The following is a 24,738-nucleotide window of genomic DNA, read 5'->3' as shown; positions in this document are numbered from 1 at the left end:
GAGTCTGGAGAAGCACTTCTTAGAGCCATTGGAATTGACCCCACAATACAAATGGAGAGGAACGCTCAGAAAAGAAGAAAGCTATCTGCCTTATCTCCCATTAAGAATAGCAAAATACCAGTTCGTTTGAATTAGAGGATTGTTCTCAATAAGCAGGGCATAATTTTTCATGTTGTGAAGTTAATGAAAAAAGCATCTAATTAAGATACCATAGGGGATTGGGGTGGTAGGGGGGATAGGGGGTAATTGCACTTAGCCCTCATTGTCTTTTCCTGCACTTGGAATGGGTATTCTATACCAATAACCTGTTAGGTATTACCTAACCTGTTAGGTCAGGATTGTCTATATGTGGCATTAGGGGAAGGGTAGAAAGGGGAGGGGGTGAGGAGGGAGGGAAGAGAAAGTCAGGAGAATTTATGGTTGATAACTATCTTTAGGGGGAAAAGAAGGGGGAGGGGGAGGGGGAAAGGATTTGGTCTGGTAATGTTGAAATGATTCAATGATAGTTACATATTATTGCCTTTTTTCTAACTATTTTCGAGCCCAAGTTTATGACTAAAGTTTACCTTTTGTGAAACAATTTCAATCTACTAGGAAGTTATCTTATACTGTAAACCACAAAAGTTTCACTAAGAATATTTAAAAGCTTTGTAACTATTTTGTATTGTAAGCATTATTAATATCAATAAAAAATATTATATAAAAAAGAGAGAAAGGGAATGAAGAGATTAGCAGGTGCTAGACTCTTGTGGCCCTTTCTTATGTAACCCAGGTAATGCTGATAACCATTTTGGGGTCAGGAAGAAATTTTCCTCCAGGCCAGATTGGCAGGGGAACCTGGAGGATTACAGAGCTGTACATACCTGTAACTGCTGTTCATTGAGTTCTTCTGTGCAAACACACACTGGGGACTGCACGCACAGGCCTGCCAACAGAGAAAAACTGATAGCTTCTAAAGAGCTCCACTAGGGGTCGCTGCTGCGCAGTCACGTCGCCTAACTGCTTTTCCTGCCTAAAATGGGGCACATGACCCAGGTGGAGCAACCCCCTCTCCCTCAGTTCTCCTGAGCTGCCACGAACCCAATCACATACTACAAGAGAGTTCACAGCAAGGTAGGAGGGAGGGATGTGTGTCTGCACAGTAGAACTCAGTGAACAACAGTTACAGGTATGTACAAGTCTGCATTCATTTTCATTCTTCTGTGCATCCCCACATGGGGAGAGTACCAAGCTCCAGACACAAAAAAAGGAGGCAGGGTGAACCTCTCCAGAAAAAGATTTATTATCCATCAAAAACATCAACTGTGTACTGAAGACAAAAAATGTCACCATGTACTGAAGTATATACATGAATCCAGAAGTGTGTATACACAATCAAGAACACTTTCATATGTAAAAAGTACGTCTTATATAGAGAAACCAAGGTCCAACATACAAATCCTGTGACTATTAAAACACTGTACCAATAAAAAAGTTTGTATTCACTCTGCAAATATCTCACTTGTCCCTTCGCATTTATTTATTTTTATTACACAAAGAGGGTAAAACTGCTTTGGCAACCGCCACATACTGAGAAGTGTTAACATCTACTGCAAAGTGTTTAATAAAAGTGTCAAAAGACCATGTTGCAGCTTTGCAAATGTATACAACAGGAATGCTCCTCAATAGTGCCGACGGTGAGGCTTGGGATCTGGTTGAATGTGCCCTGACCTGTAAAGGGCAATGTACCTTGGCCTGATGATATGCTGCCTGAATAGCCGAGATGATCCAACTAGAGATAGTTTGGGCGGATGCTCTCTTACCCTTACTGTGTCCTGCAAAACATATGAATAGATGCTTATCATCCCTAAACAGTTTCATCCTATCTAAATAGAAGGACAAGGCCCGCTTCAGGTTTAAAGCATGGAAGGCCCACTCTGCATTCGGTTGTGGATTAGGGAAAAATGTTGGCAGAGTAATGTCCTGCATCATATGGAAGGCAGACACCACCTTAGGTAGAAACTTAATGCAAGGCCGAAGGACCACCCTATTCGGATGGAATCTCAGAAAGAGTGGATCAACTCTTAGGGCAGACAACTCACTCACCCTCCTTGCAGACGTTATTGCAACAAGGAAGCATACCTTCCATGACAGTGACTGTAAGGAGTATGTCATTAGAGGCTCAAAAGGGGGTAATATTAACTGACAGTACTAGAGATAAAGACTATTGAGGGACTGGGTGTAACACCGGAAGATAGAAGTTCATCATTACATTAAGCAGGGCTCATTTGGAGAGGGAGTGTGCCGGAACAGCATTCCAGTAGAGCTGAAAAGAGGTTACGTGGGTTTTGGCCCCACCCACATGATTCCTTTTCCTCCCCACTGCCTCCCCTCCAAAGAGGGAGGGTCTGCTGCTTCAATTCACTCTGCTGCTTTATTTTCATTCGTGACTCGTGAGAGATTGAGTGAGTGAGTGCAAGCCGGGCTACTGGGCCTGGATCTCCAAAGGAGGAGGGCAAGCTGCTTCAATTCACTCTGCTGCTTTATTTTCATTCGTGACTCGTGAGAGATTGAGTGAGTGAGTGCAAGCCGGCCTACTGGGTCTGGATCTCCAAAGGAGGAGGGTAAGCTGCTTCAGTTCATTCTGCTGCTTTATTTCATTCGTGACTCGTGAGAGAGAGAGAGAGAGAGAGAGAGAGTGCAAGCTGGGCTACTGGGCCTGGATCTCCAAAGGAGGAGGGTAAGCTGCTTCAATTGAATCTGCTGCTTTATTTTCATTCGTGACAAGTGAGTGAGTGCGTCCGTGCAAGTAGGGCTGCTGGAGCTGGCTCTCCAGAGGAGGGTAAGCTGCTTTGAGTTCATTCAGCTTTATTTTCAGGAAATACCTGGAGATTTTGGGGGAAAGGAGCCTGAGGGGTGGGTGTTGCCTTCTGACACACTTCCGGTGATGTCAGGGGCTGTGGCAAATACTAATGAGTTATGCTAATGAGTTCCTGCAGTTCTTTTTCTACAAAATGACCCTTCCCTTAAGGAACCTCTGGGACACCCTGTGTGAGAATACTGTGGTTCCCTCCACCTGCTTGTGAAAGGCCGAAATGGCGGCCAAATGCACCTTAAGAGAAGACATAGCTACACCTTCAAATGGCAGACTAAGATAGTGTATAGTGGGCATGAATCAGGCGTAAAACCCCTCTCATGAACACGCTGAGAGAAACGTTTCCACTTAGCTGTGTAAGAACATCTAGTACAAGGTCTTCTACCATTGATAAGCACAGCCTGAACCTTCTCTGAGAAGTTATCTACTGAGGATATATTCGCCAAGCAGTTAAGTGTAGCCTCTCGGGGTCGTGATGGAACAGAGTCCCCCATGTGAGGGTGCCTGTGGCTGAAAGAAGTGTTATGAAATTCTGTTTGGACCGCTCTAGAAGTTTTGTCCACCAGAGCTGTCATGGCCAAAACGGGGTGATCAGGATGCAATTTGTATTGTCTTGTTGAATCTTGCATAACACCCTGGCAATAAGGGGAACTGGCAGGAAGATGTAATATAGACAATCTGCCCAAACAAACTGGAAAGCATCCCCCATGGAATAAAGGTCGTTTCCTGCAAAAGAGCAAAAAGTTGGGGCCTTTGCATTGTCTACCATGGCAAATAGATCTACCTCTGGGAAACCCCATTTTAAGAACATCTGCTCAAGGTAAATCATATTCAAAGACCATTTGTGAGTGGAGAGCACCATTCTGCTGAGCACATCCGCTTTGGAGTTGTCGGTTCCTGCTATATGAATGGCATGTAGGGAAACTCCATTCGCAATTGCCCATTCCCAAATGACAGCTGCCTCTCTGCAAAGGATTAAAGATGCAGTTCCACCCTGCTTGTTTATATAATACATTGCAGTGGTGCTGTCTGTGTGAATCTGGACACTTCTGTTTTGGACGAGAGCTGCAAAAGAAATTACAGCGAATCGAATACCCCTGAGTTTGAGAACATTCATGTGTAGTGTTTGTTCAACCTGGGACCATACATCTTGAGTAGATAGGGTACCACAATGGGCCCCCCCAAAACCAGTTTGGACGCATCAGTTCTGACAATCACATCCCAATGGTGGGGTCCAAAAGGGATGCCACAAAATACATTGGATTCAAGGGTCCACCAGTGTAAAGATTTAACTACTGGTCTCGGGATAGTGAACTTCTGGTTTGGAGAATGTGACATTGGATTAAAATGTCTCACAAACCAATTCTGCAAGCCTCTCATGTTAAGGCGAGCAAAGGGGACCATGCTGTGGTAGCAGCCATATGTCCCAGCAGTGTCTGAATGTTATGTGTAGTTTGAAACCTCTTCGTGGAGAAAAGGGATACCAATCAGTGAATCTTCCTTGCCCTGTCTGGTGGTAAGGTAGCTCTACCTAGTGTCAAGTCTAGGTCTGCTCCAATATAAGTTAATTTCTTACATGGGCTGAGTTTGGATTTAGCAACATTAATTACTAGACCCAGGCGTGAGCAAACTGCAGTAACCAAAGCAACATCCTCCCTCAGCTTTTCTTCTGATGATGCAGACAATAACCAGTCATCTAAATATGGGAAAATAGAACAACCCTGAGTCCTCAAGTAAGCAACCACTGGGGCCATGCATTTGGTGAATACCCTGGGAGCGGCTGAAAGACCAAAGGGTAACACTGTATATTGGTATATCCTGTCATTGTACTTAAAACAGAGGTATTTTCTGTGGTCACTCCTAAAAGCTACATGGAAATACGCATCTCTCAAGTCTAGAACAGCAAACCAGTCCTCGAGAGAGAAGGGATAAGACCTCTGAGAGTGTGACCACTTTAAATTTAGACAGCCTGAGATAAAGATTCAGGCCCCGCAGGTCCAAAATGGGCCATAAGCTACCATCTTTCTTAGGGACCAAAAAGAATTTTAAAAAGAAACCACAAAAAGCATTCACACTGAACACTTCCTGAATTGCCCCTTTATTAAGCAGAGATTGAATTTCCATCTCCAGGTCAGGCATCATATTGGTAGTAGCCTCTACTACTGACATACACTCAGGCCTGGCCACAAATTCCAACTCATAACCCTCTCTGACAAGGACAGGACCCAACAGTCAGAGGTAATTGATTCCCATTTGGGAAGGCAAGCCATCAGTCTCTTAGTATAACAGGGACTTGGGTCAGGTGTGACCGCAACCAGTCAGAACTGCTTCCCTGGACCTTGGTTGTCTTTGGTATGCTGAGAGGGAGGCTGTGAGGCCTTCTGTTCTGTAGGGTCACCTCTTAGACTGTTGGGGTTGGTATGCTTGGTAAGGCCTTTGGTAGGAACTTGGGTGTTGCTGATAGTGCCTAAAGGGTTCTTCATAGCAGTGGTGCCCATACTGGTGTCTGAGGAAGTACCTCGTCTTATAATAACGCTGGTCAGTAGGAACAATGCCTAAAGATTTTGCTGTTTGGCGATTCTTTTGTTTCTGGGATAGCGTATTATTGGTTGCAGCAGCAAACAGAATAGAGCCCTCAAAAGGCATCTCTTCAACCTTGGCGCTGGTTTCTGGTGGCAAGGCAGTAAAGCGAAGCCAGGCATGGCGCCTCACCAGGACAGCACTTGCCATGCCCCTCGCTGATGTTTCCACGGCATGTCTGCCAGCATTCATCTGCTGCTTGGACACTCAAATGGCCTCTGTTTGCAGGAGAGTGAAGAGTGCCCTCTTTCTTCAGGGAGACCTGTGATGTACTCTGACAGTTTTCCCCAAAGATATAGCTGATATCCTCCCATGAAAACTTGGTGGTTGCCGATTCTGAGACTAAGAGCTGATACGGAATATTGTCATCTACTGTAGCCATCCAGCTTCCAACAATCCTTATCAGCGGGGGTAGAGTGTGCACCAGATCATTGCTTCTGAAATTCCTCTGTCACCAGAGAGGATAGGACAGGGTGCTTGAAAAGTGATGGCCAAGTATCCTGTTTCACCTTGTACATCGCCTCTACTCTTAGAAGTTGGAGGTATCTCTGCTGGTTTCTACCAGGCATTTAGAATCACCTCATCTAGGCTCTCCAGAATTAGAAAACCAATAGCTGCTGGTGCATCACTATAGAGCCTACTCAGCAATTTCCCCCCAGTCTTGGGTGTGGTGGAAGAAACATCTAGGTCCACAGCTTGTGCCATTCTGGACATCTGCTCAGCATAAAGTCTTAGATCCTCATAAGGGGATGTGGCAGCAGGTCCCACATTCTCCTCCAGTGATGGGCCCAATGTGTCAGAACCGGCGTCTCAGGATGTTCGCTGCAGGTCCACGCCATCCTCATTGGAGTCGACCTGCTCCAGAACAAGAGATGGAGGAAGCTGTCAGACTGTGGCTTGAACAAAAGTTGCAATCCAGACTACCCCTTGCAATGAGACAAGAGTCCATTGATTTCAAAAGGCTTTACTGAAGATAAACAACCATTATAAGTCCACACTCCAAGATACAAGGATCATGGCTGATATAGAAATTGTTACAGATGACAGGCAAAAGCAAAGGTACAGAATAACAGTTCCCTGTGGGCCCCAACCCCCCCCCCCTCAGTTCTCAAAACAATCGGCCCGAGGGTGAGAAAGTGAAAGTTTCCCAAGGGTGTCTGAAAGGCAGATATATGTAGACATAACATTCCTCTTCTCTCTGTGAGCTTCCAGCAGAAGGCTTGCCACCTGCAAAGAAAACACTTAATATACAGACAGGATCAAAATAGAGTTTCTTTGGTTTAAACACAGTCAGAACCTGACAGAAGCAACCATGCTCATCTAGTGGATGATGGCTTCGGACCTGAATATTCAAATCAATCGGGTGCCCACAACCAACAGCAATGGCCAGGAGGAGGAACACAGCAGGTCATCTGGTGGTGATGTCGAGAGGACTGCCTTGAACCCGATGCATGGAACACTTTGGAACCATAGTCACTGTGCGCACTTGGGGATAAAGAGTGGTGCAGAGGGGTCTGCTTACATTGAGGAATCAGGTGCTCTTCCACTGGATCAGTTTGAACAGGTACCGGTTCAAACCCATGTTCCGCAGTCCAGACTACCTGTTCCTAGCATGTTTTTTGCCCGATAGACAAATAAAAGACAATTTAAGAGTAGTACTGAATGCAATAGAGTACTATGATAAGAATCCAGGGAAAAAAGTCGGTTTTTTCTTTGTGAATGCAGAAAAAGCTTTAGACGATTTAAATTGGGACTTTATGTTTGCCACGATGGAAAAGATGCAAATGGGCAAGATGTTTATTCCAGAAGTGGAAGCAATATATAAAGACCAATCTGCAGCTATAATCGTAAACTGTGATATAACAAAAAGTTGGAAATGAGTAAAGGAATGAGACAAGGATGTCCACTCTCCCCACTGTTGTTTGTGATGGTATTGAAAATCTTATTGAGGGGCAGATACGTGAAGATATGATAAGAGGCTTGAAAATTAAAGGATTTTCATATAAAGTGAGAGCTTTGCCAATGACATCATGGTGATAGTGGAAGATCCAATCCAAAATATGCCAAGATTGATGGAGAAAATAAAAGAATTTGGGGACTTAGCAGGACTTTACCTAAATAAGAGTAAATCAAAATTAATATGTAAAAATATCTCTAAGCAAGAACAACAAGAATTAATGGAGATAACAAATTGTGAGGTAGTCCATAAAACAAAAATATTTAGGTATTGAGTTGACTGCGAAAAATATTGATCTTTTTAAAAACAATTACGACAAATTATGGCAGCAAATAGATATGGACATGTTGAAATGGAATAAAATGAATCTATCATGGTTGGGTCACATTGCTGTAATTAAAATGAATGTACTTCCAAGGATAATGTTTTTAATGCAAACAATACCAATTGTGAAAGATAATAAGCAATTTGAAAAATGGCAAAGGAAGATTTTGAACTTTGTATGGGCAGGGAAGAAGCCCAGAGTCAAGATGAAGGTATTATATGATGCTGAGAGGCGGACTACAATTACTGAATTTGCAATTGTATCACAAAGCTATATGTTTGGTTTGGTTGAAAGAGTGGATGTTATTGAAAAACCATAAACTACTGATGTTGGAAGGATATAACAAATCTTTTGGATGGTATGCATATCTGTGGTATGAGAAGACAAGAGCTGATGCTATGTTTTTACATCATTTTGTGAGACGGAGTTTATTTGCAGTTTGGAAAAAATATAAGAGATATTTAGATGAAGACTCCAATGTGGATTATACCTGCAGAAGTTGTAAACCCAAAAGTGGAATATGATGGAGAGGAGTGGAGGACATATAAAGAAATTTTAAGAGTAGATTGTGATATATACTTAAAACCAATGAAGAACTGCCGTTTCAGTATGGTTGGTTTCAATATAGACAAATAAAAGACTTATATGATACAGATCGTAGAAAGGTAGGATTTAGGACTAAAAACCCAGAACTAGGAGAATGTTTACTTCAAGAGGGGAAAAAGATGATATCTAAAGATTCTGTTAAAATGGTTTACAGAAGATGAGATAGTTAAAGTACAGATGGTGAAATGGGCAATAAATTGTAATAAAGATATATCGATGGAAGCTTGGGAAAGGTTGTGGGAAAATACTATAAAAATTTCAACATGTACCACTATAAGAGAAAATGTGTATAAAATGATGTATAAATGGTATTTAACGCCAAAAAAGTTAGCAAATGGTAATAGTAAAATGTCAGATAAGTGTTGGAAGTGTAAGAAACAAGAAGGTTATTTTTATCATATGTGGTGGACTTGTGAAAAAGCTAAACAATTCTGGGGGGAAATTGTAGAGGTTATGTCAGATATTTTACAGAAAAATGTGATTAAGAACCCAGAATTGTTGTTATTAAGTATGAACCTAGAAGAATTTGATAGAACGGACAGAACAATGGTGTTTTATATGATTACTGCGGCTAGGATGTCTTATGCACAGTTGTGGAAGACTCAAGAGATACCATCAGTGGAAGATTGGATTCTGAAATTACTAAATATGGCAGAAATGGACAATCTAACAAGGAAGTTGAAAGAACAAGATACTGTGGAATATGTTAAGAGTTGGGAGAAACAAGAATTATGTGGAAAAAAATGGGACATGAAAGGCAAAATGTGGTCTTTGGATAATTGTTAAGAGGGGAGAATGGATCTTTACTTTATATTAGTTAGAGGTGAAAATATGGATAGTGTATAAGTAAGAATGATATAGTGTATTTTATATTATAATCGTGAAAGTAACATTAGAGACTTATTCTAAACATGGTAGATATAGATATGTTATACTATATATTATAATGTAGAAATTAATATTATAGGAGACAGTGAGATAATGTAGGTGAAGGGAATAGAAAACTGTTGGAAGTAAACTGAAAAGGGGGGGAATGGGTGGGAGTGATATAATGTGATGGATATTGATACTGAATATTATGATTTGTGTATACTGACCCATCCAATAAAAAATTATTTGAAAAAAAAAACAGACTACCTGTTCCTTATGAGCAGGCTCCACTTCAATCACTTTACCCTCAGAGGTCGAACTTTCCGGTGAATTAAGATGCGGAGATGATGTCCTGGGAGTTGGTAGGGGCTCCTTGCTATTATGCTGTGCACTCCTCTCGCAACTCAGATCCGGCTTGCAGCTCAAACAGTGCTTAGATTTCTTTGCCCACTTTGCCGGTGGTTCGGAGGTGAATCTCGGCTCCGAAGAAGTGTACGGAGCAGAAGGTTTTCCGACTGTCAGATCCAACTTCGGAGCCGATCGTATGGAAAGTCCAGATCCGGCCCGTGACCTCAGTTCCATAGAAGTATGTGGAGTCGGGGCTCTCACAGCCATCGGATCTGACCTCGAGGCTGAATGAGTGGATGTCACAGACCCAGCCCCTGATCTCTGGAGTCGCTGAGGGATTAACAGGAGTAGGATGCAGCTGCTGCTGAAGCTCCTTAGAGGCAGGCTGTTTTGGTGCCAAGGAATTAGAGCCCAAGAAAACTTTCTCCCAAAGAGCGGCCTTCAATCGCTGGATGCTCTCATTCCTAGCCTTGGGAGTGAATTGTTGACAGATGCGACAGGAATCAACCCTATGACCCTCACCCAGGCATAAAAGGCACATGTTGTGCTGATCAGAATGGGTCATCTTCATCCCACATTGGGAGCATTTCTTAAAGAGAGCCTTCTGCGACATACTGAGAACACAGACCAGAAACACCAAGTTGAAAATGCAAGACGGATAGGGTACTCAAACAGTCCGATAATCAATGAACCAGCTGGACAATTTACCAGATGGTAGACGGAAGGCAAAAGAAGATCGAGGAAACACTCTAAGGTCAGAAGCCAAAAGAATCCAGTCAAGCGCACACTATCAGTAGGAAAAAAGGAAGAACTCAGAAGCACAGTTCCTCTCTTCACGGCAACTAAGAGAGAACTAAGGGAGAGGGGGTGGCTCCGCCCGTCTCACATGCCCCGTTTTTGGTGGTAAAAGCAGTTAGGCGACATGACTGGGCAGCAGCGACCCCTAGTGGACCTCTTTAGAAGCTATTAGTTTTTCTCCATCAACTGTCATGCTTGACTGCCGATTCATCCATGCCAATATTACTTTTGCCATGTATATGCTTAATTGCCTGGTATAACTCCATTTCCTGTTGCCAGTGTTCTAGTGGGTTCTCAAACGTTCCCAGGTGGCTGTCTGTTTACAACATTGAACCTTTCTTCTGGACTATGATATAGAGAAATACTGCACCAATACCACGATGCAAAAACAGCTGATCATTTTGGATATTTAAAAACGTTGCACTTAGTACAAAGACAGTTTTGGTGGCCAGCAATGAGAAAAGACATTTCTCAATACATATCCTCCTGCCCAGTATGTATAATGGGAAAAACAAGGAAGGGAAAACCCCCAAGATTATTACAACTGTTAGAAACTCCCCCTAGACCATGGGCTGTGATTTCAATGGACTTTATCTTCCCCCCTCAAAAGGACATAAGTCATTCTGGTAGTGGTGGATCTTTTTTCAAAACAGGCTCATTTTGTTCTGTATACCACAATACCCACAGCCAAAAAGCTAGCCAGCCTGTTCTTGAAATATATAGTGAAATTGCACTCGTTTCCTGAGAAGGTAATCTCAGACAGGGGCCCACAATTCGTTGCCAACTTCTGGCGGGAGCTTCTCCAACTAGCGGGAATAGAACAAGGATTAAGCTCTGCCTATCATCCACAGACCGATGGACAGTCGGAACAAACTAATAAGGTGCTTGAACAATTCCTCAGATGATACATTAATTACCAACAGGACGACTGGTTGGATTTCCTTGATTTTGCCGAATATGCGTATAACAACTCAGTACATTCCTCAACAAGAGCTACACAGTTTAAAATAGCCCATGGATATGAAGGGAGTGCTGTACCTTTCGCTACAGCCCCTGAATCCTCACTGGGAGGAGACCTGGAGGAATGGTGGACTAATTTAGTCTCCCAATGGGGAATCAGTCAAAAAACTTTGGACAAAGGCAAAGAGGATTACAAAACGTTTTCTGATAAACACCGCTCCAAGGAGTGGGAGCTAAAACCAGGAGACTTTGTATATGTATCCACCAAAAACATAAAAGGGGAACAACCTAGTAAAAAATAGGTGGAAATATTTCAGTCCTTTCCTGTAAAGAAAGTGATAAACAAGGTGACTGTAGAAATTGAACTTCCAAAAAGCTTAAAACAAATCCATCCTGTATTCCACTTCAGTTTATTAAAGAAAGCTCCCCCTAGGGATCACTGGCATCCTGAAAAGGGGCCACCTCACCCCATGTTGGTAGATGGACATGTGCACTATGAAATAGAAGAAACCCTAGATTCCAAAGTGAAACACAATAAGCTTTTTTACCTAGTTAGGTGGAAAGACTTTGATGAAGCGTACAGAGAATGGGTGCAAACATCCCATATGAACGCCCCTAGACTCATTTCTAACTTTCATAGACGCTATCCTGACAAGCCAGGACCTTGAAGAGGGGGAGGGCCATTTTTGGGGAGGAAGAATGTCATGTTTGACTGTGCCGATTCATCCATGCCAATATTGCTTTTGCCATGTATATGCTTAATTGCCTGCTATAACTCCATTTCCAGTTGCCAGTGTTCTAGTGGGTTCTCAAACGTTCCCAGGTGGCTGTCTGTTTACAACTTTGAACCTTTCTTCCGGACTATGATATGTATTTCCTCTTCGTGGTGTGATAGCACAAATATGCACAATGTTCTCACACAGAAAGAACAACAATGAATTGTTTGGGCATTGGGAGGGGGAAGGAAAGTTGGGTAGAAAAGGGATGTGTTTTTCCCATGTTGCCATTCTTGTCAAATTTCTACTAGCACTACTTAGTTGCTTACTCCTAAGTAGACCTTTGGACCTGACTATGGAAAGAACTGATTTCTGAATAAAAGTCATTTAACCAAGGACCTGTGTCTTGCTATAATGAACCAGGAATTTGTCTGCTGTATTCTGTCATCCAGAGCCTGACACGTGTGCAATCCCCCATGTGGGAATGCACAGAAGAACGATAATGAATTTTACCTTCCTCTGGGTATAGAGCAGGGGTCACTTGGGGAAGTGAGAGGGTAGACAGCTGTTAATTTCCTGCATTGTACAGAGGGTTTGACTAGATAACTCTTGGGGTTCCTTCCAGCTCTGTGTTTCTATGAAACAGAGCATAAGAAATTCTAAACCTAACATTTTAAACAAGGCAGAAACTACCAGAGGAGCATACTTATATCAACAGACAGTATATAATAGTATAGTTTACAGTCTCTGTCCCTTTACCAATACATATCTTTGAAATCACTTCTTTATAGTACAGCCTTCCTACCTGAGTAAAAAGGCCCTTTTGAATAAGTCAGGTTTGCATGATGGTTGTTGTGGGTTTTCCGGGCTGTATGCATGGTTTGCATGGTTTGCAGAAAGCCAGAAGAGCAGGAGCTTTCCTGACCTCTTCAAGTCTGTTGTTCCATAAGGTGAGGGCCACCACACAGAAATGCACGTGTATGGACAGCTGTTGATTTTGGCCGTGTGTAGGGCAACACCTGCAGAAGGTCCTGTTCTGATGACCAAACCTGCCATGGCACAACATAATGAATAAAGTGGTCCCATAGATATTGGGACCAAGATGGATAAATTGTGTTCCTTCACGGCAACTTCGCTCATCTGAACAAGGTCTCCTGCAGGTGCCACCTTGCACATGGGCAAAAAGAACAGCAGCCCGTACATGGGCTTTCTCTGTGGTAGCCCCTACCCTGTAGAATGACTTGCCTAAGACAGTCAGGAGACCCCCCACCCCAGTCTCCTAGCTTTCCACAAACAATACAAAACCAAATTATTCAAAAAGGCTTTTGTATTGTAGGGAGGGGTCTCAGATGCTCCACTAATGACTTAGGGACCATAGACTTCACTCACAGGCTTCACCACTATGTGGCTTTACGTAAAATCAAAAAGAGTCCAGTAGCACCTTTAAGACTAACCAATTTTATTGCAGCATAAGCTTTCAAGAATCAAGTTCTCTTCGTCAGATGCATGATACAAACTGGTCAAATACAGAAGAGGAGGGGGGAGAGGGGAGAGAAGGAGGAGGGACAAGATGCAATTAGGGGGGAGGCAACCAAAACATTCCTTTGCTAGTAAATGTAAACATCTCCTTTTGGTGTGTAGTCAGTTTGCCATGTTAGTTTGCAGAAGTAAAAGCATCCAATTTCTATGTAGTATAAGCCCTCGATAACCACAGCTCTCCCTGCCAGATGCATCTGACAAAGAGAACTGTGGTCCCCGAAAGCCCACACCAGGCGTCACTGGGCTCCCCCAGACCACGCCGCTGTAAAGGAAATCTGTTACCTGTGATAATGTGATAACCATTCATAGTCTCTATTCAGTCCCAGCTTGACAGCGTCAAATTTGCATATGAATTCCAATTCAGCAGCTGCTTTAAATATTTGCTCCTATGTTAGCCTTAAAATTGCTTATGTTCTGTGTCAGCTTTTCTTCAAATCTGTATTGCTAGAATTGTTTATGTTCTGTATTGGATTCTTGTTAATGTTGTCTTTGTAAACTTGTGTTTATTTTCCCTACGGAATTGTTTATGAAATTGTTCTTGATACTGACTATATTACTCTCACACTGTGTAATTCACCTTGAGACTCAGTGAGAAAAGTGGACCATAAATGACATAAATAAAAATAAAATATACTTGTTGCTTGATAGTGCAACCTCATGGCTGATTCACAAGATACAATTTAAAAGTAAGATACTTACACTCATGTACTATTGCCATATGAACAACAGTATATGTTTGTAATACCTACAGTCTCACAAACTAGAGTGAAGCCAACACTTCTCAGATATCAACATGAAGGATTTCCAAATAGTTTACAACTAGTTAAAACCATTTGCACGGTTTTCATTTGAACTGTAGTACATAGTTTTTTGAATATGCTAACCATTTGTTATAAATTTCACGTAATCACAAACAATACATATTCTTTTTTATAGTCTTTTTTCCTATTCATAGCCACTCCAAATGTCAGCAATCAAAAAGCTGCCACAGCACAATCCAGGAGTTCTTTCCCCTTTATGTTAAACATGATTCACTTTGCAGCTCCTTGGAAAAGTCTTTCCCATTCACTTATATCCTGAGGGAAACTTAATGCACACCTCCCCAACCATGAACAGGAAAGCCTTTGAACACCAGCGAGATCTCCTGAATCATTCTGAACCTTTTTGAATGTCAACATGGATTCATAACCCCACATCATAAAGGCTGTGCTTACAAATTAGGAGTTGTATGCATACTTGAAATCTAATATCATTGTGACAACAGTAGTTAGGCTTTTATAGGTGCAAAAGTGGGAAAGCACAGTATTGCCTTCAAAGGATGACTAGATTGTGAAAGTGATGGAATTAACAGAGATGGTTAACTTAACAGTTCTGATCAGAGAAAAAATATTGTTTACTTTTATGATTAATTGGAAACCCCTTATTGACTTTCTGCAATGAGATGAGAAAAAATGAACTGATGATTTGTGGATAGGATTTTTAGGAAGATAAATTTGGGAAATATAAATAGAAGGAGGGCGGTATTGACAAGATAAATTTTGGAGGGATCAAAACTATAAGCATAATGTTTGTAAAGCTATGACAGATGTAGAGAAAAATGGAAGATGAAAAGTGGATTATTTTTCTTGGTTTTTTCTTTGTCTTGTTCTTCTCTTTTTCTCTCTTCTCATATTCCTTTTTCTTTACTTTCTTGTTTCTCTACCTTTTTTATTGGGCTTTTAATCTTATCAATAAAATAAAAAGTATTCTTAAAAAAAGAAATCTAATTTCATTCTATTCAAAAGAAATTCACAGTTTTACTTTAGTGATCACACTGTCTGCAGACTTAATATACTTACAAGCCGATATTCAAGTTGTCTGATTGTTTCATCTTTTTTCTTTAAATCTTCTTTCAGCTGTGTGATCTCACTCAACAAATCATCACTCTGACATACAAAACACAAAAGGAGATTAACTTTTATACTCTTATTAGTGAAATGTATTTCTAACTACCTCTTTCTCAGTAGAAAATCCGTTTCTGGCAAAACTGTTCTTTTTTTAAAAAAATTGAAACTACTACCTCCTCTTGAATATTAGTTTCCACTGAGGAAAAAAAATACAAATTGCAGATACTGTAATCTTTCTATGAGTTTACAACTCATGAGGATTCCAAACTGTAGGGCGCATTTTATGGCATGCCAACTGGATGAAGAGTCCTTCCTACTGGTTTACTAAGTTTTACGTTTTGACACTTTCCCCCACCTTCCCAACACTGACAGAGGATACAGGCACAACTGTGCTCACTTCACTCACTCTGAAAATTCAGAGCCGGCAACTGAAAGAGCAGCAAGGTGATCTTCATTAAGACCAACTTCATTCTCCAGGGGAGCAAGTGAGTACAATGAGGGCTAACAATGTTGCCTGCATAGAAAGAGATATGCTTGCTTTGCATGCTTGTCAGAGGGCAAGAGATGAGCCTCTGAGCCTTGAGAGAGAGGTCCGACCAGGTTGCCACTTTCTTAGCCCAGTAGTTCAAAGGACAGGTGGAAAGCATCTCACAGGGCTCAGAAAGGTAGTACCTGACTACTGCCTCTGCCGAATACTGGCTCGCATGCCTCGCGTTCACAGATGAACCGAGCATACTGCAGATGGCTTCCTTCCCAATGGCTCTGGAAAGAACCTGCAGAGAAGGGGCAGTGCAGGAAACAGAAGAGTCGGTGCGCCCCCCATCCCCTCTGCTGTCAGGGCACCCCTTCTGGCCTACATACTCTGCACCTGCCGAGAGAGCTTGTCTCTCAAGCTGTTGAAGTTCCTGGCTTGCTCAGTGATAACACCCTTCATACGTGGGTTGCACATGGTCACTATGAGATGTGATGCAGTCAGGATGTGATGTCCTATTGCAGCCTTCTCACAAGAGAAGAGAGCCAGTTGGTGTAGCGGTGTAGAGCCAGTTGGTGTAGTGGTAAAGAGCGTGGGACTTTAATCTGGAGAGCTGGATTTAATTACCCACTTCTCTACTTGAAGTCAGCTGGGTGACCTTGGGTTAGTCACAGTTCTCTGGAGCTCTCAGCCCCACCCACCTCACAGGGTGTTTGTTGTTGTGGGGATAATGACATACTTTGTAAACTGTTCTGAGTGGGCATTAAGTTGTCCTGAAGGGCAGTATACAAATTGAATGTCGTTGTTGTTGTTAAGAGCACAAACTGCTGGAATGGGGGCTGCATGTCCTGTAGCTAGATCCAAGAAGGAGGCCAGTTCCTTCTGAAGTATTTGGACCAAAGGAATGACGAGACCCAGGGTTGCCATGGCAGACAAGATTGCAACAGTGAAGACTTTAAAGGGCCTAAGGACCTCCATCATGTGGGAGATGGTCAGCCAGTCCTCTTGGCTTAACTGACTCTCCCTTCTCCAAGTGTTGCTTGCTGAGAGTCACATTGTGAGGATGGCCTGCTGATTCACCAATTCCTCAAGCATGGCACCAGTGGAGTTCCAGTGAGTGATAATGCCACTGATGTTCCAGCATGTTTATCAAGACTTGCTTCTTACACAGTTGGGAATTGCTTTCATTCTTTATGAGAAGTAATCCATGAGGCGCCAACATCTCTGGAGGAAACACTGGAACTCATGAGCTGCAGTGTCCAGTACAAGTTCCTCAGAAGAACACTGACCCAGAGCATCCTTCAGTAGGAAGTGACATTTGTGGGTCACATAGTAGATGAACTTGTGGCCCACACTGCACTGCAGCTGCCTTGATGTTTGAGCTGCCATTAGTCATCATGTATCCCATAGTGGTATCTCTGCCTTCCCATTTTAGTCATTGCCTCTCGATGGCAGCAGTGATGTTGTCTACCACATGCACACCACTGGAATGGGGTCTGCGTGTCCTGTGGCTGGGTCAAGGAAGGAGACCATGTTCTTCTGAAGTATTTGGATCCAAGGAATGATCAGACCCAGGGCTGCTGTGGAAGACGAGAACCTCAGTGTGGAGCAAAGCTTTGTAGCAACTGGGCTGTTAGCTGCCATCAGACCCTGATTGATGCTGGTTGTCCCATTCCCACCCAGGTCATTTGGTTGCCTCCAGTGTGCCTCCAGTGTGCGCTCAGTGAGAGGAACACATGCTGCAACTGAGGACATGACCAGATGTCTGATGTAAAATGCAAAGTTCTCCCAGCACAATGGGACAACTGTGCCTGAACTCCTTGGCAGCCCTACAATGGGAGAGCACCACAGTCCTACTCAGCATGTTGTGAGCAGGGAGCATATACTGAGGACAGATTTCTTGGAGCAGCCTGCAGAAGCCGATATCCTCAACCATGGAAAAGGGGCATCCATCTATGTTCGTTTATTTATTTATTTATTTATTTTATTCGACTTATACCCCACCCTTCCTGTGAGCAGACTCAGGGCGGTATCCAACAAAACATAGTGTTAAAATACAGTAAAACATTATTGCAAATAGCATAAAATCCAATATTAATACACATTAAATACAAACAGCATAAAAATCCAGGCACCATCAAACAAATCAGGCCACTACAAAGTTACCATAACCATGGGCACCTCCATGATGCAACTCCAGGGTGGCTGCAAAAGGAGGGTGTGGCAGTCAGAAGAGGGGACAAAACGATGGCCCCTTGCCAAAGGCCTGGAGGAACAGCTCCATCTTGCAGGCCCTGTGGAACTGTAAAAGGTCCCGCAGGGCCCCGATCTCCATTGGGAGAGAGTTCCACCAGGCTGAGGCCAGGGCAGAAAAGGCCCTGGCCCTAGTTGAAGCCAGCTGAATGTCCCTTGGACTGGGGACCACCAGAAGCTGTTTAGCTGCAGAGTGCAAGGCCCTGCGAGGAGCATAATGGGAGAGGCTGTCCCATAGGTATGCGGGTCCCAGTCCAAGAAGGGCTTTAAATACTAAGACTAGTACCTAGAACTGGACCCAGAACTCAACTGGGAGCTAGTGCTGCTATTGTAACACAGGGTGGATGTGAGCCCTAAACAGTGTCCCTGTAAGGATGCATGCCACTGCATTCTAGACCAGCTATAATTTCTGGGTGAAGGCCACAGGCAGCCCAGCGTAGGGTGAGTTGCAGTAGTCCAATCTAGAGGCGACTGTTGCATGGACTAAAGAAGCTAGGTCTTGGGACGAGATATAGGGCGCCAATTGCCTGACCTTGTGAAGATGAAAAAATGCCGATCTGACGACGGCTGCAACCTGGGCCCCCATAGAAAGTTTGGCACCCAGGAGCACACCCAGGCTCTTAACCATTGATGAAGGATGTAACTGGACTCTGTTGAGGGCTAGGAGCCAGATTCCTAATTCCATCGCCCACAACCCAGATACAGAAACTCCGTCTTCTGGGATTTCAACTTAGATTCATAGAATCATAGAATCATAGAATCATAGAGTTGGAAAGGGCCATACAGACCATCTAGTCCAACCCCCTGCCCAGTGCAGGATCAGCCTAAAGCATCTCTGACAAGTATTCATTCAGCCTCTTCTTGAAAACTGCCAGTGAGGGGGAGCTCACCACCTCCCTAGGCAGCTGATTCCACTTTTGAACTACTCTGACGGTGAAAAAGTTTTTCCTAATATCCAGTCGGTACCTTTCTGCATGTAGTTTTAGCCCATTGCTTCGCGTCCTACCCTCTGCTGCCAACTGGAACAGCTCCCTGCTCTCCTCCAAATGACAGCCTTTCAAACATTTAAAGAGAGCAATCATGTCCCCCCTCAACCTCCTCTTCTCCAAACTAAACATTCCCAAACATCCTTTTTGAAGTGAGGCCTCCAGAACTGCACACAGTACTCCAGGTGTGGCCTGACCAAGGCAGTATAGAGAGGTGCTATGACCTCCTGCGATTTCGATGCTATGGCCCCTTTGATACAACCCAGGATTGAATTAGCCTTTTTTGCCACCGCATCACACTGACTGCTCATATTCAGTTTACAGTCCACTCTTATATACTACTGCACAGAAGTGTATCCCCCATCCAGTATTTGTGCTTCTCATTTTTGTGGCCCAGATGTAATACTGTGCACTTGTCTTTGTTGAATTGTTGAATTCACAGCTGCCCACTTCTCCAGAGTATTCAGGTCTTGTTGAATTTTAATTCTATCTTCTTGGGTATTTGCTACCCCTCCCAATTTGGTATCATCAGCAAATTTAATGAGCAGCCCTTCCACTCCTTCATCCAGATCATTGATAAAAATATTGAAAAGTACCGGGCCCAAAACCAAGCCCTCCGGCACCCCACTGGAACCTCCCTCCAATCTGATGAAACGCCGTTGACCACCACTCTTTGTGTGCGGTCCTCCAACCAGTTCCCTATCCCCCGAACTGTCCTATAGTCCTACTGTCCTATAGTCTACTTCAGTTGACTCTGACCCAATCATCACAGCATCCAAACACTGGACCAAAGAGTCTGGGACAACTGGCCATCCATTAACAGGTATAGCTGGGTGTTATGAGCGTACTGGTAACAACCCAGCCCAAAGCTAGGGACCACCTGGGTAAGAGGGCATATATAGATACTAAATAACATCAGGAGGGAAATCACCCCCTGAAGGATGCTGCACACACAGTGACGGTGGGTGGACAGCACCACCCTCTGTCCCCAACCATGGAAAAGGCAATCTTCCAAGTGACCTTCTTCACTGCCCTCTAAATTCCTCCTCTTGGCACAATAGTGCCACCTTCACAAAACATCTCTATCAGAGATGCTGAGCATCTCCTCCCTATAGGAGACATGAGGACTGGGGGAAATGCCATAGGAGGTCATGGGATGACCCCCTCTTGGCTTTCTGAAGGTCATGCAGCACAAGCCTTTCTCTCTTCCTGAAAAAGCACTGCCTCGGGCTGCTTCTTCAAGTGGTTTCTGAGGTTGGGGTCAAGAGATGATGGAGTTTTTTGCCTCAACTGACCCCTCCCTCCTCGCCCTTCTCTCGGATAAAAAGGGAGAAACCCAGGAAGAAGCCAGCCATAGGCTGAAGCCGCATTTCCCAGATTACCTGGATCAATCTGGGGGATCTTTATCCCAGTTCCCAGATCAGATCTGGAATTTTCTAATCTGAACGGGTAAATAAAGCTTTAAAGCCAGTTCAGAAAGCTGGATTGCACATAACTATTTAATACAACCCCCGAAAAGGCACAGCTATGGGTCAGAAAACCTGCACAGACAAAATGTCATACAGCGCAGAAGACCGCAGTGAGGAATGGAACTGGGGTGGTCCCACAAAGCCACTGAGGAACAAAAAGGCATTGATGATGTTCTTCCACCAACTCCTTGTGCTGACAGCTTGTAGGATCCAACTCAGAAGGTCCCTTGTGGTATAGCTCTTCCATAAAAAAAGCTCAATGGAATTATTTTTAATTACATGTTCACTTCAGTTGCCAATAATTCAGAAGTTTCTGGTCTCCTAATGTTACCTAGATGGGTCTCCTTGCAGGTATGGGGGAATTAGCAAACAAGGAGAAAGCTGCGAGAGGCGGTAACAAGTGAGATCCTCCAGCAATTTTCACAAGGTTCAAAACAGTGTGTTTTTTTAATTTAAAAGGAAATTAACACACACACAATAAAAGGCAATGCAACTCATAAGCATACAAGAGTCCTAAGAAAAGTGGTGAGAAAATGGGGCAATAGTTGTAGGATTCTGGCAATAACTACCTATAAGAGGAGTAGAGAGATCTGTGGAGGAAGGAGACTTCAAACGGCTAGCATTCTAGACTTTAGGAGGCTCAGACGAGTTCTGAGGGCATAACGCTTGGATCCAGGTAGGCGTGTACAATTTGGCTGGGGCAAAGCAGGAGTAATTATAGGGCATACTGTGCCCTGGAGCTGGAAGGTGACTTCAGCCGGTGAAAGAAGTGCTGCACTTACCTGTAACTGTTGTTCATCTAGGTCTTCCATGCAGACACACATAGGACTGCACACGCACAGGCTGGCAGAATTTGGAGATTTTCTAGCTTAAAATCACTAGGGGGCACTCCAGCCCCTCAGCACGCATCCACCGCCGTCTTTCCTGCCGAAAATGGCATCTTAAGAAGGCAGAGCGCCCCCACAACCCTCAATCCTCTTTTGCAGCCGTGCTCATAGGTAAGTTAAGGAAGCAGTGGGGAAGGAGGGAGGGTATGTGTGCCTGCACGGAAGACCTAGATGAACAACAGTTACAGGTAAGTGCAACACTGTTTTTCATCGTCGGTCTTCCTGTGCAGTCCCACATGGGAGATTACTGAGCTTTAATTACCTGGGTGGCGGAAGAAGTCTCTTTACGGGAATATGGACTGGAGCACCACCATGGACACCGACAGCTCTCTTTTGTCCAGGATGTCCAGGGCATAGTGTTTCACAAAGGTGTCAGTGGAAGCCCAAGTTGCAGCCTTGCAAATATCAGGAAGTGGGACACCCTTAAACAGTGCAGCAGACAAAGTTTGCAACCTACTGGAGTGAGCGCAGATCTCCAGAGGACAAGTTAGGTTAGCTGACATGTAACAAAATAAGATTGCCTGTACCACCCACCTAGCTAAGGTCTGAGGGCCCTTTACCCTTCTTAGAACCTGAGAAACAAAACAAAAAGTTGAGAACTGAGAATCTATCCTAAAGGGTTTAGTCCTGTCTAAGTAAAACAATTAACACCCTTCTCACATCTAGCGAGTGAAGCGCTTTCTCTGCCTCCATGGAGTGATCCTTGAAAAATATGGGTAAAACTAATTCTTGTGCTAAATGAAATCGAGATACCACTTCAGGTAGGAAACTTATCTTAGGTCTGAGAACTACCTTCTCTAGATGGACCTTCAAATAAGGAGGATCTGTACAGAGGGTGGCCAGTTCCCCCACCCTTCTGGCAGATGTGATAGCTACCAAAAATGCTACCTTCATAGAAAGATAGCGGAGGTGGCAGGTCGCCAATGGTTCAAAGGGCTTCGTCATCAATTTGGCCAAAACTAAGGGTAAAGACCATTGGGGCACAATTACCACTACTGGGGGAAACAAATTATTTAGTCCTTTCAGAAACAATTTCGAAGCCGGATGAGAGAAGACCGTTTTCTTGTCGATGCTAGGGTGAAAAGCTGAGATAGCAGCTAAGTAAACCTTAACTGACAAATTAGAGAGGCTCTCATGTTTAAGACTCAAAAGAAAGGGCAAAATGTCCAAGAGGGCAGTCTAATGGGTTCAAACCCTTGTCCTCAGCCCACCCTCTAAACCTTTTCCACTTCAGATTGTAGGAGTGGCGGGTGGACAGTCTACGCACATTCTGAAGGACATTAGCTAAAGCCTCTGAGAAGAGGGCCCCTGCAGAATCAACCACGCAGTGAGTTTGAGTGTGTGTATGTCGTGATGATAGACCCCCCTTCCATGACAACAGATCCAGATTCCTTGGTAGGTGAAGATACTGGGTCTGCAGTCTCATCAAGTCATTGAACCAAGGTTGCCTTGGCCAAAAGGGGGCTATCACTATCACAGAGGTACCCTCCGCCTGGATCTTGCTGACTACACGAGTTTGAAGTGGGATGAGTGGGAAGATGTAGTACAGACAGCTGGACCACAGGAGTTGAAAGGCATCTCCCAATGATTCCCAGTGTGACCCACCTCTGGAACAGAATTGATCTAATTTCGGTTGTCCTCTGATGCAAACAGATCTACCTATGGAAGACCCCACCTCACAAAGACAGGGTCCAAGTAAGAGTCACTTATAGACCATTCGTGATTTTCTCCCCCAAGCCTGCTCAAGTGATCTGCCAGCACGTTGTCTTCCCCAGGAAGATTAACCACCTGAAGCCAGGTGGAGTGCTCTAGGGCCCAAGTCCATATTTTTATAGCCTCTCTATATCTGATGCAGAGCCCCCCTGCTTGTTCAGATAGAACATAGTAGTGGTGTTGTCTGTAAGCACCAACACCGTTCTCCCTCTCAAGGCATTTGCGAACAAAGCCAAGGCATATAAAACAGCCCTCAGTTCCAGAAGGTTGATATGACAAACACATTCCATGTGGTCCCACAACCTATGTGCGTAGGACTCTTCACAGTGGGCACCCCAACCAAGGTTAGAGGCACCTATAGTTAACATAACCTCAGCCCTACGATGTCCGAAGGGCATACCCACAAGGAGATTAGCTTCCTTGAGCCACCAGTCCAGGGTCTTAAGAACCCTCCTGGGAATACTAAATTTTCTGCCCTGGCTATCACAACTGGCTTGAAATTTGGAAATGAACCAGAGCTTTAGTGGGTGTATCTTCAACCTGGCAAGAGGCACCACAGCAGTAGTAGAGTCCATACAACCCAACAGAGTCCGTAAACTCCTAGCCGACTGGAACATACAATGTTTAAATTGAGTAATCAGACTGCTTATCTTTAAGGCCCTGTCTACAGGTAAAAAGCCCCTATCTGACGGCCCATCTAACCTGGCACCAATAAACTGCACCGATTGAGATAGCGTAAGCTTTGATTTGTTCTGATTCACAAACAGGCCCAATTCTAGGCAAATGGAGAGTGTCAGTGACACCTGTCTGGACACATCCGCAGCCGAATGGCCACTGAGGAGACAATCGTCCAGATAAGGATAGATGCAGTAACCTCTGGTATTCAGGTAGGCAACTACCACCGCCATACATTTCATGAAAACTCGGGGTGCAGTTGAAAGGCCAAAGGGGAGGACGCGATACCGAAAAATGCAGCCATTATAGGTGTACCGCAGAAAATTTGTGTTCTGGGAAAATGGAAATGTGAAAGTAAGCGTCTTTAAGGTCTATGACTGCAAAACACGACTGAGGGGGAATAAGGTTCATGACAGTCTGGAGCGTGGTCATCTTAGATTCATAGAATCATAGAGTTGGAAGGGGCAATACAGACCATCTAGTCAAACTCGCTGCCCAGTGCAGGATTAGCCTAAAGCATCTCTGACAAGTATTCATCCAGCCTCTTCTTGAAAACTGCCAGTGAAGGGGAGCTCACCACCTCCCTAGGCAGCTAATTCCACTTGTGAACTACTCTGACTGTGAAAAAGTTCTTCCTAATATCCAGCTGGTACCTTTCTGCATGTAATTTAAGCCCATTGCTTCAGGTCCTACCCTCTGCTGCCAACTGGAACAGCTCCTTGCCCACATCCAAATGACAGCCTTTCAAATATTTAAAGAGAGCAATCATGTCCCCCCTCAACCTCCTCTTCTCCAAACTAAACGTTCTCAAGGCCCTCAGCTTTTCCTCATAGAGCTCAGTCTC

The 24,738-nt window shown here is 43.9% G+C and overlaps 1 protein-coding gene across 2 annotated transcripts in view; it reads right to left on the bottom strand.

Annotated features, from left to right (window-relative positions):
* The window catches only part of CCSER2 (coiled-coil serine rich protein 2), a 356,652-nt gene that overhangs the window by 131,015 nt on the left and 200,899 nt on the right, over positions 1-24,738 (bottom strand). For both annotated transcript variants that reach the window (XM_055001012.1, XM_055001015.1), the window contains one exon: positions 15,392-15,478. In XM_055001012.1, the coding sequence (XP_054856987.1) occupies positions 15,392-15,478 (87 nt within the window). The remainder of the gene's footprint in view (positions 1-15,391; positions 15,479-24,738) is intronic.

Source organism: Eublepharis macularius, chromosome 17, assembly GCF_028583425.1.
Source record: "Eublepharis macularius isolate TG4126 chromosome 17, MPM_Emac_v1.0, whole genome shotgun sequence".
Lineage (NCBI taxonomy): Eukaryota > Metazoa > Chordata > Lepidosauria > Squamata > Eublepharidae > Eublepharis > Eublepharis macularius.
Note: the sequence above shows the minus strand (reverse complement) of the source record. Positions and strands in the feature narration are given on the sequence as shown.